This window comes from Callorhinchus milii, unplaced genomic scaffold (genome assembly GCF_018977255.1).
Source record: "Callorhinchus milii isolate IMCB2004 unplaced genomic scaffold, IMCB_Cmil_1.0 Scaffold3, whole genome shotgun sequence".
In the NCBI taxonomy this organism is placed as follows: Eukaryota; Metazoa; Chordata; class Chondrichthyes; order Chimaeriformes; family Callorhinchidae; genus Callorhinchus; species Callorhinchus milii.
In genome coordinates this window covers 85,490,315-85,504,203 of record NW_024704744.1, presented here as the reverse complement: position 1 = coordinate 85,504,203, position 13,889 = coordinate 85,490,315, and the positions used below count along the sequence as shown (strand labels likewise).

The window sequence follows — 13,889 nt, the reverse complement described above, 5'->3', positions numbered from 1 at the left end:
ATATGTTTTATTTGAAAGTACTGTACATACTGTATCAGTGTTTCTGATTGTGCTACAGTATCTTTCATGCTGGATTATATTACTGTTTGCATTTCATCTTTGAATATAAATTCCTAAAGGGGCATGCCAAACTGTTTTGTTTGGTTTTCATTGATACGGGTTACAAAGCCAACAATGTCTGTTGATAAAAAAATCATTATTTAAGCTGCTGTCTTTTGTACACCATTGTGGAGATTACAAAATATGGAGCATGGATACAGTCTGCAAAATGTTCTGTACGGATTTTGGCGGCACCTTTCCTGCAATATACTGTCCAGAGATATCTGAAGAAAAGGATTATTTATTCAATTACACCTACTTTATTAATTGTTCTTCTGAAGAGCTATTATGTGGAAAACCTGATTATTTGAGCACTGCATGTGTCGTTCTACTTAAGTACAATGCTATTGGTTTTCCTGTTTAGTACTTTTACTTTAATTAGTAATTTAAAGACGTTATAGAGGTTTACAGCCTTTATTTTTCCCATAGCATTTTGAATAGGTTAATATTACCGAATATCCATTTATCTGTCATGATGTTTCTTCATAATAAAATGCCCTTTTTAATGTTATCCATTGCACTTCAAGTTCAGTTTATTGAGTTTGATACAAGGGTCTTGATTGTGTGTTATGTTTTTTGTTGAAATTAACTGACAGGTTTGTAGCATGTTAAGAAAGGTACTTCTCCCTTTTTTAATTTGTGGATGTGTTGAAAGATTTTTGTTTTCTAAAGAAAAAGTGGGTTGTTTTCTTTAAGTGATCTATAAACCAGACATTTAACGGATTTGAGACAAGCAGAAATATATATCAAAAAATAAATACTTTGTTTAAAAAGAATAAATCAAATGTTTGATTTTGAAGTGCTTTGTATAAAATTCTGTTTCGAGCAGACATTTCAATCGCAGTATATAGCATATTTCAGCCATTATTCTTAACAGGTTAATCATTTAAAACTTGTAGGGAATTGTCAAGCATTTCATGCAGAATTCACTCACTGTTCCAACAGAATGGGAATATGGCCTCTCATCATTTACAAATGTCAAGTAGACTAATTATTGATCAAGTCCAACTTACTGAGAAGCTCTGGAAGATCTGCAGTGGGTTTTTTTTGTCAGCCGAGTGTATGACACATGTGGAAATCTATAAGTGGAAGACCACATTTTCTAAATCTAAGAAATGCTATAACTTGTACATGTGACAAGCTGGAAATATCTGCACTGAACTGAGTTTCTTGAGGTAGCCAAGGTTGCCGTGTAACATCGCTGAATCTTGATTTTGTTTTGAATTCCTCAAGCTTTGCAATCTTTAGCTTTGCCTGTTTATTGCAGTGTAACAAATTAAGACTAATAGATGATATGTGTTGAATTTTCAGGCCATTTGCTGCCATGAGTGGGCTTAAGTGGAAGCCATAATTATATACACATGCTTAAAACTTGTAGGGAATTGTCAAGTGTTTAAGTGCTCCGGGACGCTACCCCATGTGAAGGGCGCTATACAAATGCAAGTTGTTGTTGTAAACCAATGTGAAACCACATATTAACCTGGAATTTAATACATGACTATGGATTGGTTTGTACTGCATCAGACAATTTTGATATTCTTCGCCTTGAAGAAAGTACCTTTGAAGAAAATAGGGGCCCATGGAATTGGGGGGAACATATTAACATGGATTGGGGAATGGTTAACGGGTAGGAAACAACGAGTAGGGATAAACAGGTCCTTTTCAGATTGGCGGGATGTGACTAGTGGAGTGCCACAACGATCAGTCCTTGGGCCTCAGCTAGTTACCATCTACATCAACGATCTAGATGAGGACATCGAAGTTAATATATCTAAATTCGTGGATGACACAAACTAGGAGGATGTGTCAACACAGAGGATGACATTAAAAAAATGCAGCGCGATATAGATAGGTTAGGTGATTGGGCAGATAGGTGGCAGATGAAATATAATGTAGGGAAGTGTGAAGTCATCCACCTAGGTAGCAAAAACAGTAGAGTGGGTTAATTTTTAGAAGGAGAGAGATTGGAATGTGTTAGCGTCCAGAGGGACTTGGGTGTCCTTCTACACCAATCACAGAAAGTTAGTCTGCAAGTGCAGCAAACAATTAGGAAGGTGAACGGTATGTTAGCATTCATTATGGAAGGATTAGAGTATAAGAGTAGGGAAGTCTTGCTGCAGCTGTATAGGGCCCTGGTGAGACCACACCTGGAATACTGTGTGCAGTTTTGGTCTCCTCATTTAAGGAAGGATGTACTTGCCTTGGAGGGGGTGCAGCGTAGATTTACTGGGTTAGTACCAGGGATGAAGGGGATGAGTTATGAGGATAGACTGACCAATTTGGGCCTATATTCTCCAGAATATAGAAGAATTAGAGGGGATCTTATAGAAACCTATAAGATCATCAAAGGGCATGATAGAGTAGATAGTGGGAGATTGTTTCCCCTGGTTGGAGAAACTAAAACCAGGGGTCACAACCTTAAAATCAGAGGCCAACCCTTTCACACTGAGTTGAGGAAGAGCTTCTTCACTCAAAGGGTGGTGAATGTATGGAACTCACTACCCCAAAGGGCTGTTGACGCTCAGTCCTTGAACATATTCAAGACTGAGATAGATATTTTTCTTATTGCAAAAGGGATTAAGGGATATGGGGTTAAGGCAGGGTCAGGTTATTAGCTGGAGTTAGATTAGAAGATCAGCCATGATTGAATGGCGGGGCAGGCTCGAAGCGCCGAATGGCCTACTTCTGCTCCTACATGTTATGTTATGTAAAATGTAATCCATGCCCTCTCATGATGAGTTGACAGTATTTGATAATATGATTGATAAGGAGGGTGGGGTGATATGATTGTTATCTTGGTGAGAAGCGGGGAGTTGAGAGCTTGACAGCCAAGTTCAACCCTGTCTTCAGCCACCATCCACATGTGTTCATCTTCGTTGACAAGGAACCTTAATACTACACAGTAGCTTGTTTTTCTCCTTCCTTATCGAGGGCCCTTAGGACTACTGTAATTATAGCTCCCCAATTGTTACCCTAGCTGATGTTTCCTAACTCAGCACAGTCAGTCAGACATTTCTGGTGGTGAGGTGGGGGAGGATAGGAGGGCAGTATATAGTACCTGTTCCCAAGAGGATATTTGGGCAGCAAACAATAAATTGACGTGCCTTAAACTGCCAAATATCTCTGGTTTCTTGTAGGAAAATAGCCAGCAATAATGACAATATCCCACAGTAAAATATTGGAAATTAAATTTCTATGTATTGCTAGTAGTGGTGAATTGTTTCCAAAAGAGTATTTATGGTGTTATTGTTTCATCTCTGCTTTTACAGCACACCATGAGCAGTCTCATAACTTTTCACTGCAGTAGTGTAAACCTCTTGCATACTGATAGAAACCCCTTATGTAGCTGGTTGGAAAATTATTGAATGTGAAGCGTTATAAATTTGCAATATTGTTACAAAGTGAAGTGCAGTGCTTTGGAAATATTGACAGTAATTTTGTTTTGATACCACATAGTGCTGTACAATATAGTACATTTACCAATGCTGCCACCATATAATATACCTTCCCCGACAGGCTCTTATCTTTCAAGAGGCCAGCGTGATGAACTGTACCATTGTTCCTGTACAACAAAATCATTGACAAAAACAACAAAGTCCAGGGTTTCTTCCTGTTATGCCTGCATTGGAGTTGATGAGTAGGTAGTAGGTCCATTATTGGCAGCCAAAATGCTGAGCTTTATCCGTTATTAATTTATACACCTAACTTGCCCTAAAGACAGGAGCACATATCACCTAATGTTAATCATTTCAACCGTTTTTTATGTAAAACAATTGAGCAGTCTGTTTTTAACTTAGGATCTGGCTTTGCTTCTTGCTTTGAATTTGCTTCTATGAAATCTCCTAGTGTTGCTTGTGACCCGTGGAAGAGCTGTGGTTGGGTCTCTGCTGGCTTCCACGAAAAGCGAATGCATAATGTGCTATTTGGAAGGCACGTTTGTTCAGACGTTATTTGCTGACGTGGAAGGGGATCCTGGTTTTTCTCCCCCACCCGCTTTCAATTTTTGTTTCAGGCTCCAGAGTTTGGTCTCGGTTCTTTCTTTCACATCAAGTTTGACGCAAGACTCATTTAGTCAAACAATCTTCACAATGTTTGCATAAATGATAAATGTGAGCAGTTACGTAGCCATATACAGTAAGAAGACAAAGTATGGAAAGAATTGTGACTGAAGGTGCAGCATAAATCCTTAGAATGTATTTGTTAAAGTATGTTAAAGTATGTTCAGTTGGTAAGTGATTGGCCACCTAAAAGCAAAATAACTGAGTCCTTTTACTCTTCTGAAATCCTGATTAGTAGATGCACAAACAATGTAACGTTCTGGACTTTGTATTGTTAAAGGAAAGGATTAATCTGTTTAGTTAATCTTTAACAACATATAATCCTTAGATGTTTGGCAAAAATAACATAATCTGTCTACCCTAAGTAGGTCAGTTTTCAGTGCATACATTATTGCACCAAAGCAAATGATAATATTGCAAGTTAGTTTTATTACTGCAACGTTATGCAGAAATCATAATCGCTAAAACAGAATTTAATCTCTTTTGGTAATTTTTTAATTGTAATTTTCAAGTACAGAAAACAAATAAAACGATGTGTATAATGAGACACTTACAAAAATATATTTCCTAAAATAGATAGCCAGAATGAATGCAACAAATATTTGTGTTTAGTTATCCTGTAAGAATATCTCATTTCCTTTATTCATTTTTTATTTTGTTCTTTTTCTTATTTTTAACCCCCTATTTACACTCATTAACATGGAGTACTGTAGTGGTTAGAGCCCTGGGTTCGATTCTCGGCAGGGAGAATGTTGGGCAAGTTTCCTTACTCCACACGCCTCTGTTTACCGAATAGTAAGTAGGAACCCGGTTTGTTAGTCGATTGGTTGATGGCTTTTCCAGGGGTAATAATTCCTTCAAAAAAATATAATAAATTGGTCACTTCAATCCATGACTGTTTGTGGGACACTGCTGTGTGCATTTGGCTGCCGCGTTTCGCCCACAAACTATACAGTCAATTAACTTTACAGTATATCCTGTGAAGTTCTTTGAGGTGGCTCGAAGACGTGATAAAGCGCTATATGAAATTCAAGGATTATTATTAATAACTCTTTTGTACTTCTTGAGATTAAATTTGTACTTGCTCCTGTCGACTTTGAAGCTGGAAAATGAATCAGAACTGATGATCTGAAAACTGGTTCTGACTGATAGTTTCACGCTAATCAAAAGCACAGACATTGATTGATTGGATCTATCAAATCTGAAAGAAGACTAAAGAATAAGTATACTCGGAGGCCCCACTCACTCTGTCCGAATACCACCCAGACCAATACACTCAGTCCAGTATTGGTAAAGTTATCCCAAATATGGGGCACTAGGACTTTTAGGAAACCTGGCTTTGTATTGGTCAAAGTGAAGCTTTAATTATTTTTCAGCTATCTGCTTTTCAATCATTGCAAAATACTTCTTTAAAAATACTGATCGGAATAAAACAAATGTCCCTTTTCCTTTCAGTTTCTTTTAAACATGTATTGCAGATTTTCTCTCCCCCCACCCAGTTTAAGAGGAAATCAGTGAAATCTTCCCAGTGTTTATTGCAATTCTGATTGGTAAAGCTTTGTATAAATAAAAGTAAAAATGACATGACTGCAGGAAGCCATCTGCAGATTCTTGGAGGAATTGCAGAGCAACTGTTTAAGCTATTTGGAATCAGGAATGGGCCAACATTCAAAAATTCACATTTCACTCAGCTTTGTTTAACAATGATCTGGGAAACTTTGTTTAACAACACTCTGGAGCCTTGAAATGTATCCAGTTTAAAGGGACTGTACCATTTCATCAAGCTGAGACTGGCCTCTGTGAGCATCAAACTGATTTGAAATTATCAAAATAAAAGTTAAGAACAGATTGTGAGCATCGTGATGTTGTATACTTCTGAGCGGATGATTTATACAGTTTTTGTTCCATAAAAGCACAAAGGTTGTTGCTTTGAGCCTGACTGTACTTCAATATAACTGATTTTAATGAACTACAGCAGAAGTCTCCAAACTTTTTTTTTAATGCGACCCCCTTCAGAGATTCATATTCCAACTATGCGCCTCTCCTCTTTATAAAAAACAGTACTTTTCCATAGAACAAGAGGATTTTATTGTTTTGGCTAATATGACATGTTGCTTAACAATAACAACTTGCATTTATATAACACCCCTCACACAGGGTAGCGTCCCAGAGCACTTAAGACAGAAAGCAACATAAATAGCACAGTACAGTACCACTGCTCTACTACTGAATAAACTTAATGCATTTCATATTCCTCTCATTGACACCAGGCCTACAATTTTTACAGCACATATTTACTATAAAATGCAGCTAATATTTAATAATGAAAAAGATAATAATAAAAATACATTTACCATTGCATAAAAATACACAGGCCTCCTGCTCTGATTCTCTTCCCTATTTAAGGGTTCTTTTACTGTATAGGTATTACTAAATATTGGCGGATGCGGGGGATGGGTGGAAGAAAATTTCAAATATTTACTTACCTTTCATCCGAAGACATTCCCTTGGGGGAGCTTGCCCCACAATTTTAAAAACCCATGACCTACAATACCAGCACCCAACAAAGTTGTTACCTATCATTTTTATTGAATAATTTCTACATTCCTTTATTAAGTTGGCTCAGGATAATTTTGTGTCAACTGCTGTGTATTGTGTTTATTTTATTACATAAAACGCTTCAAAGTTATGTTTTTGTTGCATGTAAACTTTCAGTTCACTACTATGCATGCCTGAGATTGAGTGCTGAAGGACTCATTGAAACAGAGATGTGGGACTGCACTGGTTTACTGCATTTTGAATCCATTGGCTTTCTTTGCTACTTCCTAAGCTATGTGGATGCCATTGATCTCATTAACACCAACTCATTTTCTTAATTTTCTGCTGCTCAGTTTAAATTCACTTGAGAAACATATAACAGTTTTCATACTCTGAAATATTTTCTGTTACTTCTTACAACCACATGTCTATCACTTGGTTATATTTGTTTTAAGATATTGTTTTTGCTTTGCTGTTTATTTATGGGGAAAATCTTGGCTCAGAATGACACACACTTGATGCCACAGTGAATCATGTAATCTCGCTAAAATGGCAACAATCTCTATGTGAATGATCAATGGGAGATGCATCAAAATAAATCAACCCCCATTCCAATTTAGAACAGGTTTTTTAATCTTTGATTCCTCCTACCTTGTGTATGTTTGTGTTATTAAAATAAATGTATATGTGACTCCACAGCGCCCTATACGTATGTGGTGCTGCTTTGATCTTGAGTGCTAGTTTCCTTTTCTACTGACTTTGATCAGACCCATTCCATTTAATTTCAGCAGTAACTGAAAAGCATGCTCTGTGGAAAGTGAAGTACAAAGCAAAAATTAAAGTAGATTCAAAGATTTCAGTAGGATCTGATGGATTCATAGATGCTTATCTACTTGTTTTGAAACATGCATTTCCTTTGTTAGATATGAGTCATGTATTATGTTCAAGACACTTGTCCATACATGTCAATATTCTGATGCAAAGCGGTTCTGGACCTTTTTGGTGTATTCACACTTGTGGAAATAACTATGTGCTCTTGAAATACAGCTTGCAAATGTTCATCAAAAAGGGATAGAGCGTTACAAATACAAAGTGGTGAACTGGTTAAAAATGATGCATTCAAAATGAAATTGCAGATCTATGCCCCGATGCTTTTTGAAAACATGCCATCCTCCTCCATCGCCTTGCCTCCCTCATTCAACTTAGTTGGACAGCATTCGCATGGTTCAAGTCCTACTTAACCAACCACCTCCCCTTCACCTCTGCAAATGCTTTCTCCTCCCACCCCGCCCAGTCAGCTATGGGTTGCCCCAGGGCTCCATCCTCGGCCCACTTTTCCTCATCTATATGCTCCCTCTATGTCATCCGCAGACACGGGGGTAAAGTTCCACTGTATGCGGTTGACACACAAATCTACTTTGCCTCCTCCAGCTGTGACTCCAGGTTTGCTGATGTTCTACCAGCTTGTCAGGCAGACATCAGGGCCTGGGTGAGTGCAAAGTTCCTGCAGCTGAATGTGGACAAGACGGAAGCCATATTCCTTGGCTCCCATCAACATCTTCACTTCTGCGGATCTGAACTCCTCAACCTCCCTGAGCTCTCCCTCAGACTCACCGAACCAGTGCGTAATCTAAGCATCCGGTTCGACTCCCAACTGTCCTTCCTCCCCCAAATCCGGTCCCTGACCAGGACCGTCTTCCTCCACTTCCGCCACATTGCCCGCCTCTGACCGTACCTTATCCCACATGCAGCCGAAACCCTTATGCACGGTTCGTTTGTCACCTTCCGTCTGGATTTGTGGTGTCCCCAGCTCCTCTATTAAAAAAATCCAGCTCATTCAGAACTCTGCTGCCCATATACTGTTAAGTGCTCTTATGCTACCCTGCATGGAGGGCACTATGAAAGTGAAAGTTGTTGTTGTTGGTATGAAAGTTAAGAACCACATGGATTTGGTCACTAAACAACAACAACAACAAGATTCCATTTATAAAGCGCCTTTCACGTCAGGAGGACGTCCCAAGGCGCTGCACAGTTGGGTCATGACCCGAGCAGGGGGAAAATGGTCAGGGTGAGGGGAGGGAAGGGAGGGAGCGAGGAGGGGGAAATGGTCAGGGTGAGGGGAGGGAAGGGAGGGAGCGAGGAGGGGAAGAGAGTCGAGAGGGGAGCTGAAGGCTCGGTCAAAGAGAAAGGTTTTGAGACCGGCCTTGAAGGAGGAAAGGGAGGAGGCGGCGAAGGCACTGGGGGATAGAGTTCCAGAGCCTCGGGGCTGAGAGGCTGAAGGCCCGACCACCGATGGTAGGGCGATTGGGGCGGGGGACGTGGAGCAGACTGGAGCCGGAGGAACGGAGGGTACAGGCAGGTAAGTAGGGGGATAGTAGGTCAGAGAGGTAGGAGGGAGCAAGGCCGTGAATGGCCTTGTAGGTGAGGATGAGGATCTTGAAATCAATCCTCTGGGGGATGGGGAGCCAGTGGAGGCGAGCGAGGGTGGGAGTGATGTGGTCCCGAAGCCTGGTGCGGGACAGTACACGAGCTGCAGTAAAGTGAGAGTAAGGGGAATGATGGTTCAGGGTCAAGCCTTGTATCGTTTCTCATATTAACATTTGTAATGATTTTCTCACTGCATAGATTTTGGCAAGATCTGGTATGTGAAAGAATTTCTCCCAAAATTGTTTGGGCCGTTCTTCATGGAAAGTCCAGGGTACTTGATACTGCAGAGTATCACACAAATCTACCCTAAAGTGTTCCACACTTTAGCTTTCAGCTCTGTAAAGTGAGGTATAGAATACACAAGTCCTTATACTTCCCAGCAATGGATAGTCTATACCCTATTTCACAATGACCCTTTTGAGGACTAGTGCCAACCCTTGGTGATCTCATGGCTGGTCAGTACCAGATATCTCTTCAGATTGAGTGACCTGCTGAATGTTCCCAGCGACTTGTGTTTTTATTGGTAATCCTAATTGTTTTCACACCATGTACCTAAAGCTAAAACAGTCAACTATACATTGAGTTGCACAGGATCCACATGATTGACCAGTTGGGCCTCCTGTGCCTGTGAAAGCCAGGCAGCTATTGAGTTCATTTCCCAAAATGTAGTTTTGCATTTTCATTAATTTCAGCTAACACTCAATCAGATAGTTCTGCTCAACAGTCCAATTTATTCAGTCCCACCCGTGCCTGGTTTAAGACTGACTGAGCGCTGCTACTTGGACTGGATTCCCTGACCTGAGAGTCTGCTGCTGAGCTTCCTCATAAGTCGGGTATAAGAACTGAGGCAGCGCTCAAGAGATTTCAGCAAAGTACCACGTCGAATGCTTAGAGGATGGTTGGGTTTTGGCATCTCTTTCCCACCCTACAGTTCCCCCCGTGGTTCAATAGTAACGATAGATGTACTGCATGCTTGAGTTGAATGGACATGTGATGTATCTAATGTGTAATGAAGGTGTTTTACGACGAGATTTCATTTATTGAGATTCCATTTATTGAGCGCCATTCACGTCAGGAGGACGTCCCAAGGCGCTGAGATTTTATTGTATCCTTGGGAGCTTTTTGCTGAATTCAATGCCAGTTATGTCGATTTAAAGAGCAGTTTTGTACGTTGGAGCAGAATCTAAACCCATTTTATTTAGAATGCGTGACAGATATTCAGAGACTGTCCGAGTGGGATTTGACCCTAGTTTCTCAAGGTGAAATAAACCACATGTACCTGTCAGTCCCAGTGAAGTTCCGTTTCTTTGATTTTACAATGATCTATTAGTTTCCCACTCCTTTTCAAGTCCCGTAACTATAGTAAACTCTTGATAATTCAATACTGGCTTAACTTGTCACTACTAATTAAGTCATCATGCTGTCAAAATCCTGGCCTTATTTATGTATGCATGCATACATATGCCTAATGTGATACTTTGGATAACTCAATATTGAGCTCTTTTCCCTTCAATATGAGTTATCAGGAGTTTCCAGTACTTTTCCTCTCCTGTTATATTGATTCCCTACATTCCCCAGGTTTGGGTCAAATGCCAGCTTGCTGTATAGTGCAGTGAAACTAGCACAACAGCAGCTCACCTTAATTGCTTTTCCTGACTTTCTGTGCGCAATTGGCTGCCGCGTTCGCCCACAAATATACAGTCAATTCACTTTACAGTATATTCTGTGGAGCGCTTTGGGACGTCCTCCCGACGTGAAAAGCGCTATATCAAATGCAAGGATTATTATTATTATTATTATATTATTATTATTATTATATATTATTTCTCTTTCTTCATGGTATTCCTTCTGACCTAAGCTGATCTCAAGTTCTCCCTTTCTGAAGCGTCGTGACCTGTCCATGATGCTGCCTGTTGTAGTTCAGGAAATTACTTTCTGGTAAATATCAAGAAATCTGTTTTGCTATGTTTGCTTTGTTAAAGTACTGCAGATGGCCTACCAGCCATCAATATTATAGCTGTACATTTTTGAAATGTGTTCAAAGAATTACACAAAGTGAAGCCATGGTTGTATACTTTTTTTATATTTTGCTTTGGAAATAAAAATGTGCAGAAGAAAACATTTACAAAGATGTGTCCATTTTTAAAAGAATGCCAGGGTAACAACAACTTGCATTTATATAGTGCCCTTCAGGTGGATAGCGAGCGTTAAAAGACTGATCCACAGAATTCGTAGTACCCAAAGGGTTAACAGCCATTCTGTTGAAGTGAATTATTTTTTCAGCTTCCTCCATCCTCCTCTGAAAATAGACAAGGGAGCGTAGGAAAGAGTTAATCTTTGACCCTGCTTACATGCTTTCTTTTTCTGTGATAGCTACTAAAGGTGCAGCACATCAAATGATTCTTTGCCCAGATTGTTCTGCAATAGCTTTGGAATTGCCTTGACATTTCCCTAACTGAAGGCACACTCAGTTGGCTTGGGAGGCAGCTACTAAAGAATGAACACATGTTGCATTCATTAGATCTTATTTGGCTCTTGCTGTTTATTCTGAAGACAAACCCTTTCGAACGTTTTCAAGCTGTGGAGCGTTTGCAATTCCAAGTGTATTGTCCCTGAGGAGTGCTGGCATAGTGGAGGTTACTGCTTTAAGCTAGGGCAGAAAATGCCCTGGAGTGGTTAGAGACGAAAGCTGCCAGGTAGCAAGTGCATTTCTCGTCGTAAGGACTTTCCTGATGTCTGAGGCCTCGCAACTCCCCCAAAGCATCCAGGAATCTGTCTGCTCCCCTCCCCCTCACTACACGGTGCTCGGTGTGTGCAGACAAGCAGAAGAAACGGAGGGTGTCTTGTGGAGTTTTTATTTGTGCCAACACAGAAGCGCTTTGTCACCAGCCATCTGGACGGGAGGATTTCCTCAGAATTCAAAGTATGCTGGAGCTCAGCTTGTTGTGAAATCATAGCAAAAGCAGGAGAAAAACAGACCAAACTGGTTTGTTCTTTATAGGGAGGCAAGCATGGAAGACGATTTGCCTAATATGCCTGCAGTGTATGATGCCTCAACACTGCTCAACTTCTGCACTGGTAATTCTTCAGTCTTCATTTAGTAGTAACAAGATCAAATTTGTTTAATGTTATCAAGTAAATCTCATCAATAAGTAGTTTTTTTTAAGCACCGACTTTTCGTGGCATGCAACTCAGTGAGTGAGATACGGTGGAAAGCTATTGGTGAACAGTATTAATGTGAGTGTTGTATTGTTCCATATGGTAGACCATGGGGAACAGAAATAACATTGAAAAAAATAATTGCTTTGAGTTTCTGAAAAGTGACATTCACTATGCTTTTAACATTGTTGTTGTGATGTTTTTCTGACCTGAAAACTACATTGATTTTTTAATTGAATTTTTAAAAAAAATTAATTGGATTAATTGAGCACTTAATTGCACCTCTCTCCCAAAATGTTAGTCAAAAACTCCCATTGAACTTAGTTTTAAATTATACTCTTAACACACGGTTCTTCCTCCTCTTCAAAAAAACAATTATTATTGTTCTTGTCCGTTTCTTCCCCCCGTCCCAGGCAGTAACATCAAACAAATCATTTCCTGCCACTCTGGCCCCATTATGTTTTTCAACTATCTGTCAATGGTTCTACTTTTGTACAAATCACAGTTAAAACAGTGTATTTGTACAAGTAGACTAAAATACTGTAGACTGACTTGTATAGCAGCTGTTATTTGAGGAAGTTTGGAGTTCTGAGAAATAAAGAGTCTCTTTACTGTCTGTTCATGTGTTGAAATGAATTTAAATTGTACATTTATTTTTACTTTAATGAAAACTACCTGTATAAGGTGTGCTCACATTTGGAAGGTGAGGGATATTATACAATTTTATATTGATATTACACAATATTATATTGCATTATATAAAATGCAACTAGATGGATATAATATTTTGATAGTTTTGACTAACCGGTTATTTTAATAGACTAGCAATTTTGCATCCTGTTCACCATTTAATTTTTTTTTGAAGTGTCCGCAGTGTTTTAATTTGGAATGATTGTCTCACCAGCAGCACAGATACTCATTTATGTAATAAAATCAAGTTCTGTTAATAGCAGATTTAGATTATCACAAAAAAAAGTTCTGTATTAAATAGGGTAGATTGTTGGGACTCAGGATTTGTATAGTCACCTCCTTGCACTGTAATTTTGGTTGGCTTTTTTTAAATTTAAATAAATAGGCTGCTTCTGCCTAATAGGATTTTGAAAATGAATCTATTGAAATTGTACCATTTTAATCTATGATTGTGTGCACGTATGTATAGAGAGAGAGTGCTGTCACTGTGGAAATGTAACATGGTAGGGCCTGTTCGGATATTTTTAAATTTGAGGTGCTTCTGATATTGTCTAATGATACGGAGATTCAGTTGAAAGAGGACAGTTTGTTAAACAATTACAAATGTTACGCAGAGTGATGCAAATATTAGGAGGGGGAGATTGTGCTGTATTCAAAAGTTGGAGTAAGTCTGTCAAGTTGGAGTACGAGTACTCACCTCTGTGTAATGAGATATGTGTAATGGGACCAGGGTCCAACTGGTTGTTTTATATAGCTTCACTATGTACTATAGTTTCAATTTTGAAATATAATGGTTCAGTAGTGCAAACCCTGCAATGTATAGAGCGATGCTCACCTACAAATCCATCCACATCCTGGCACTTCTTGGTCTATCTGATCTTCTCATTACTCCTTCACTTATCCTCTTCGCTCAACTAA

The 13,889-nt window shown here is 39.3% G+C and overlaps 1 protein-coding gene across 4 annotated transcripts in view; it reads left to right on the top strand.

Moving 5' to 3' along the window:
- The window catches only part of LOC103177997 (EMAP like 4), a 164,958-nt gene that overhangs the window by 61,133 nt on the left and 89,936 nt on the right, over window positions 1–13,889 (top strand). For 2 of the 4 annotated variants that reach the window (XM_007892448.2, XM_007892444.2), the window contains exon 1: window positions 12,145–12,200. The exons of the other annotated variants lie outside the window; for them this stretch is intronic. In XM_007892448.2, coding sequence (XP_007890639.2) covers window positions 12,155–12,200 — 46 coding nt within the window. In that variant the 5' untranslated portion in view covers window positions 12,145–12,154. Of the gene's footprint in view, window positions 1–12,144; window positions 12,201–13,889 lie in introns of those variants that run through there. 4 annotated transcript variants of the gene reach the window in all.